The sequence below is a fragment of the Centropristis striata genome, chromosome 3 (assembly GCF_030273125.1).
Source record: "Centropristis striata isolate RG_2023a ecotype Rhode Island chromosome 3, C.striata_1.0, whole genome shotgun sequence".
NCBI lineage: Eukaryota > Metazoa > Chordata > Actinopteri > Perciformes > Serranidae > Centropristis > Centropristis striata.
Window position 1 is genome coordinate 35,733,797 of NC_081519.1, and position 5,907 is coordinate 35,739,703.

General features: G+C 44.8%; 1 protein-coding gene across 1 annotated transcript; it reads right to left on the reverse strand.

The window, feature by feature from the left end:
- Positions 1-355: 355 nt before the first annotated feature.
- On the reverse strand, positions 356-3,190 carry LOC131968542 (potassium voltage-gated channel subfamily A member 10). The gene has a single exon (XM_059329467.1). The coding sequence runs from the start codon at positions 3,031-3,033 to the stop codon at positions 1,345-1,347; it is 1,689 nt and encodes a 562-aa protein (XP_059185450.1). The 5' UTR covers positions 3,034-3,190; the 3' UTR covers positions 356-1,344.
- Positions 3,191-5,907: the final 2,717 nt, after the last annotated feature.

The following is a 5,907-nucleotide window of genomic DNA, read 5'->3' on the forward strand; positions in this document are numbered from 1 at the left end:
CAAAAGTATTCCTCAAAAACCTTTTCGCCGTGACCCTTAAAGGGGCTCCATACAAACTTCACCATTTGTCATCATCATTTCACAAATCCAGTTGAAGTATTGGCCTTCCCTATCACATGGAATATATTGCTCATCACTATATGATTGAAAGACTATAATATATTTAGGTACAATAAATATGTCAAACTTTCAGCTAGTGATAATAGGAGTGAAACTTCATTTCGGCACACTATGCCATGCAATAAAAATGAGAGAACAAAGGTAAATGGAGACATTTTTTGAGTGCAAAGTCCTCACCTCAATTCTCTCGCTCTGATCACGAGTGAATATATATATATATATATATATATATATATATATACACACAGACACTAAGAAATATGTTTTCCCTGCCAACAGCTGATGGTGCGAAGCTCCAAAAGTGCTCATGTGGAAATATTTCAGTGCAGTGACTCGATATGGTTTTTAAAGGGTTAATTCACATTTTAATAAAAGTGTTGGAAGGTGGTAATCTTGTGCAAAATGCTAACTAATAATAAAACCATGTTGTACTTTTAAAACCTGCATGCAACTACTGCATGTATTATAATAAGTTAATTTAAATGCAGATTTAATATTTTGCGGCTTTATCTACCAGACTACTAATAGCAAGAACTATTTATCACACAGATATTGTTACGCTGTGTCATAAGGAGAAGTGCTGCTGGCTGAGCATTCACAACTATAGATCTGCTGATAAGACAATGTGAGTGCTGCTGTCCTCTTGCCTTACACTGGACGCATTCGCCCTGACCTTGAAAATGAAGCCAAGTTCTATCTAGGTTTTGCTGAATATGACGAAGTGGAGACTAACTGTGTGATGCAATATGAGCTCCGAGTATACTTCCAGTTTAAAATGCTACAATTATCACAACACTTTTTTCCCCCCTTTTTGAGGGATAAACTTACTGCTACACAGACCTTCAAGGACATTCTGGTCAAATTTACAACTTATTTTCACGTGTTTACTCCAACAGTCTATGTTTTAAAGGTGAAATGTCTATAGTACAAATGAGCCATCACATTTTTCTTCAAATTGCACTGGATGAAAGATGATAATTATACCTTTACATTCTTCTCATCGTACGTGAGCTGACAGACAGAGTAGTTGTGTTAATTGCACTTTGACACATCCACAAGCAGACTTGTGTAAAGGCTGTCTCACCACACAGGGCCTATTAATACTGTCAGAATTTGCACAAATATCTGCCATGTTTGGAGTACAAAATAGTGAGAAATCACCGGACTACTGGATATGTTTCATGTGTTGTTCATGCCCTTGATATATGCGTATAAATACTTTGTCTATGAGTGTGTGCCATTCTTCTCGTTCTGCCAGGTGCCGTTACTTTTGTTTAGTGAGGGTGTGCTTCCATACTTGTTTGCAGCTGACATTTTCAGGGCAGCCTCTGCAGCTGCGTCCATCACCTGCTTCTCCTCCTGCTCAGTCTCACGGTGGTAAAAATAGTTAAAGTTAGAGACAATGACGGGGACGGGCAGGGCGATGGTCAGGACACCGGCAATGGCACAGAGGGTGCCGACCATTTTGCCTCCCATTGTGATGGGGCACATGTCTCCGTACCCCACAGTGGTCATTGTCACCACGGCCCACCAGAAGCCGTCAGGGATGCTAACGAACTGCGTCTGGGGCTCATCCACTTCTGCAAAGTAGATGGCACTTGAGAATAGGATGACTCCTATAAAAAGGAAGAAGATGAGCAGCCCAAGTTCCCTCATGCTGGCTTTCAAGGTCTGCCCCAAGATCTGAAGCCCTTTGGAGTGTCGGGAGAGCTTAAAAATTCTGAAAACTCTCACTAGACGGATGATTCTTAGGATTGCCAGGGACATGTTCTGACTGGAGTTCATATCGTCGTCAGGGGTCGTAGCCAGCTCCGTTCCGAGGGTCACAAAGTAGGGAATTATAGAGACTATGTCAATGATGTTCATGATGTTATTGAAGAAGTCACTTTTGCTGGGGCACACCACAAAACGGACACCGACTTCAAAGCAGAACCAAATGATGCAAATAGTCTCCACGATGAAAAAGGGGTCCGTTAGATACGCAAACACGTCTTTAGTGGCGGGAGCAGAACCCTGCTGTGTGCCGTTGACGAGTTGGGTTAAACCCGGGGCAAAGTCAGTGTCCTCTCTGAATTCGGGCAGAGTCTCTAGGCAGAAGATGACGATGGAAATGACGATGACGAACACAGAAACCAGAGCAACGGATCTGGCTGCGCTGGAGCTTTCTGGGTATTCAAACAGGAGCCAGAATTGTCGCTGGAGTTCGTTGGTGGGCAAAAGGACCTCCGGCTCTTTGATAAACCCTTCGTCTTCGCGGAACTGCTCCATCGCTTCATGACCCAACTCGTAGAAAACGATTTCATTAGCAAAAACATCTAGGGGAACGTTGGCAGGTCTGCGGATTCTCCCCCCTGACTGATAGTAGTACAGAATACCATCGAAAGACGGACGGTTTCTGTCGAAGAAGTACTCATTTTTCATCGGGTCAAAGTAACTTATCCTCTTCATGGGGTTACCGAGCAGCGTCTCTGGAAACTTATTCAGGGTGCTTAGCTGGGTTTCAAACATCAGGCCGGAAATATTGATCACAACTTTCTCGTCTTTTTCTTCGATGTAGTGCTTTTCGAACAAGTCTTCGTTCTCGTAGCAATCCTTCGCCATCTTGCTGAAGACGCTGTCGGTGGGAGACTCGCTGTTGATGAGGAGCTTCAGATTGGAGATCAAGCTGCCGCTGCTGGAGTTCCCTTTCGTGGTCAGAGTCGGAGGAGTGGACGGCGACAGCCCGTCTTGGCCGGAGTGATGCCCACGTCTTCCTCTGTGTGGCGACTGGTGAGGAGAACTCAAACGGTGGGTTAAGAGATTCTGATCGGGGGCCTCTGAGGGGGGTGAGGTCGGGTACCCGGAGTCATTCGGGTCACCCAGGTTGATGCCAACATCATCCATGTTCTCAAAGTTAACCAGAGGCACCTCCATCGCCCGGCTTGTCGCTAGCCACAGCTTCGTCTATCAGCCTGGTTGGAGTGCAGGAGACAGAGGGGACACCGCAACCAGTGCCACGATGTAGATCCTGGCAGGGCCTCCCTCCTCCTGGTTATCATTCAGGCAGCTGTGCGCTACGTTTGGATTCAGTGCTCTGTGTAATCTGTAGAAGAGGGGTGAAAAAAGCAATGTTATGTTATATTTTTGTTAAATTGTGCAATACAGTTTTGTTGGTAAAGAGGTTTTTCTGTCAGCTCGTGTTTGCATCAGCAGAGAAGTTGCCATCCGATACTCTGCTTGTACAGTTATTTTTTTCCCCGCAATTCACTCTCATGAACGAAAACACAAGCTCTGCAAGTTCGCCTGTGAAAGTGCTTACATGGATGTATGGGTGGGATTATTGCTGATCATGTGCTGAAAAACTGAACGTTTAATTTCTTGATGGAAAAAACATCTGAGCTTTCACTTGTGACTGAAAGCAGAAACTCCTTAGAAGCACATTTTATTTAAACGTCAGTTTTCTAACTACTGTTTTGGTGAATCCATCACACACCTGTTCGGGATAGTCTATCAGCGTCACGTTTACTTTATCTCTAAGTAGCTGTTTATCATTCCATTTGTCTGGTTCGGACAGGTAACCAAATCCCGACACACGCTTTTAAGCTGCAACCTCTGTGTCCACTTGACACCGAGGGCCCTGCGCACTCAGAGAGACTCATCTGGTTTTATTTCCACTTGCATTGTCGCAGATAACGTAACAGTCCAGGATATGGGATTGTATCTTCTTATGTAAAGGACATCATGATACGGCTTGAGCAAAAAATAAATGTATTGATTTTGCCTTGTCAGCAAAGAGGGGTCATCGAGTCCAAGAGAAGGGACGGTTAAAGATGCAGAGAACAGAAAAGTGCACTTGCATCATAAGAGACTTTCAACAGTTTCTGAAAGAAACTTCTTGCTGTTAAAGTGCAACTAAAATCGTCCCACCACGCTAATATTGACAGACAATAACATTACATCAATCCCCCAAATCACCAAAAAATACATGAAATACATCTTAAGTAAGCTTAAAGTTTAAATCCAGCTGTGTGCAGATGTCTGCACCACTCACCCGTGTCCCCGGCTCTGCAGACGTTGTTGTGCCCTCTCTATCCTGCCTGGCAGCTCCGCTCTGCTCCCCCTTCCTCCCTTCAATCTCTCCCTCATCCAGACTCACAATCAAGAGTGTCTCTAGCTCTATTAAAGCTCCCATTGGGTAATTTAACACCCTGTACGAAACCAGAGATGCAAGAGGTACCCACAAACACACTCAAACGTACACATGCGTGCACACACAAACATCAGAGACAAACACAAACACAGGCAGGCAGGCAGGGAACTCACTGTGTTTTGAATGTGTGGGGGTCACCTGGCTTTGTTCTCCCCCGCTCCCTCCTCCGTCAGCGGGATAAGTGAGGTAGCTCTCTGATAGGAGATTTACCCTGCAGGAGCCAATCACTGTTTGGTGTGGCAAGGGGAGAGTGGGACCCACTCTTTCCCCTCTTTCCTGCGGAGTAAGCATCCACATGCAGGATCATCCAATCCACCCTCACCTTGGGGATTATACTGTATTCTACAGCCTTTGTCATAGCTCGCAATACCTGCAGCAGCACACATCTGCCCAGGGGATTCAGCTCTCTGTTGTTTACATTCTTAGTGTCACACGCTGACGTGAAGTTTTATTTAATCTCACAAATATTCAATGAAATTCTCCCTAAAATCTCAATCCCTTTCCTCTTTGTATGCCTGTGCAAAAACCATGATAAAAAAAGACAAGAATAAGGCAGCACACTAGAATCAGTTTCATTAATGAATACTTGAAGTTCTCACTGAGGTGATTTATCTTGCGCACACATTACTCCCAGAGGTGTCAAGTACAGATATATAAAAGGGTTGAGAGTAACACAAGGAAATCCTGCAGATGTGTTTGTGTTTTTCTAATGTGTGGTGTCCCTGCCAACTCCAGCACCTCTGCGCCTGCCAGCTATTGAAGTTTTTGTCAGATTAATACAGTCGCTCAGTGGCTTTGAGAAAACAAGACAAACCTAATTTAAAAAAGGTTAAATTCAAATTAAAAGAAAAAAGGCTGCGCATTCTTTTTTTAGTCCTGCTGGATTCTCTCAAGGAGCGCAAACTTTAATCAAAGTTAATCTCGTACTTTTTCAGAAGGGCGGCCAATTTGGCAACACAGGTTGAATATTGTGTTACCTGATAGATAACCAGCTGCCTGAAGTCAGAAATCATTCCCTCATCTCACTCTCCTCCTGCTGCAGCCTGCAGTTGACTGTCTGCTGTTCCTCTGTAACATTGCGGCGTGAGCAGCACCACTGCAGGCACGGGCACATGGCTTCAAGGTCACACCAGACTGTTTTAAGACATCTACGCTTTGCTATACATCATCACACGCTGACACCTCCAGGAATCTCATTATCTGTTCTCACAGGAGCATCATGCACATGTGCATCAATAAATATAAACTCCACAGAGATATATCTGCAGGTTTCCCCCCTGTGCACGTGAGTACAGGGTTGCAGGAACGTGCATGTGCACACACAAACATCGCTCAGCTGACTCAACAAGCTGGGGATCTTTTTTCCTTGTGTGATCCAGCATTGTCCTGGACGTGTCATTGAGAGCGCAGTCAGCTGAGGCATGACCCGCCACTTAAACACTTCATAATAGAATTTGCTACAAGCGAAGAGAAGACGGACAGCGTGGGGACGATCATAGACTGGCCGAGACAGACTGAGAGGGCAAATAATCGATCCATTCCTCTGCCAAACGATTTGTGTCAGTAAAGGAGGGAAAGGGGAGGTAAATGGGTGAGAG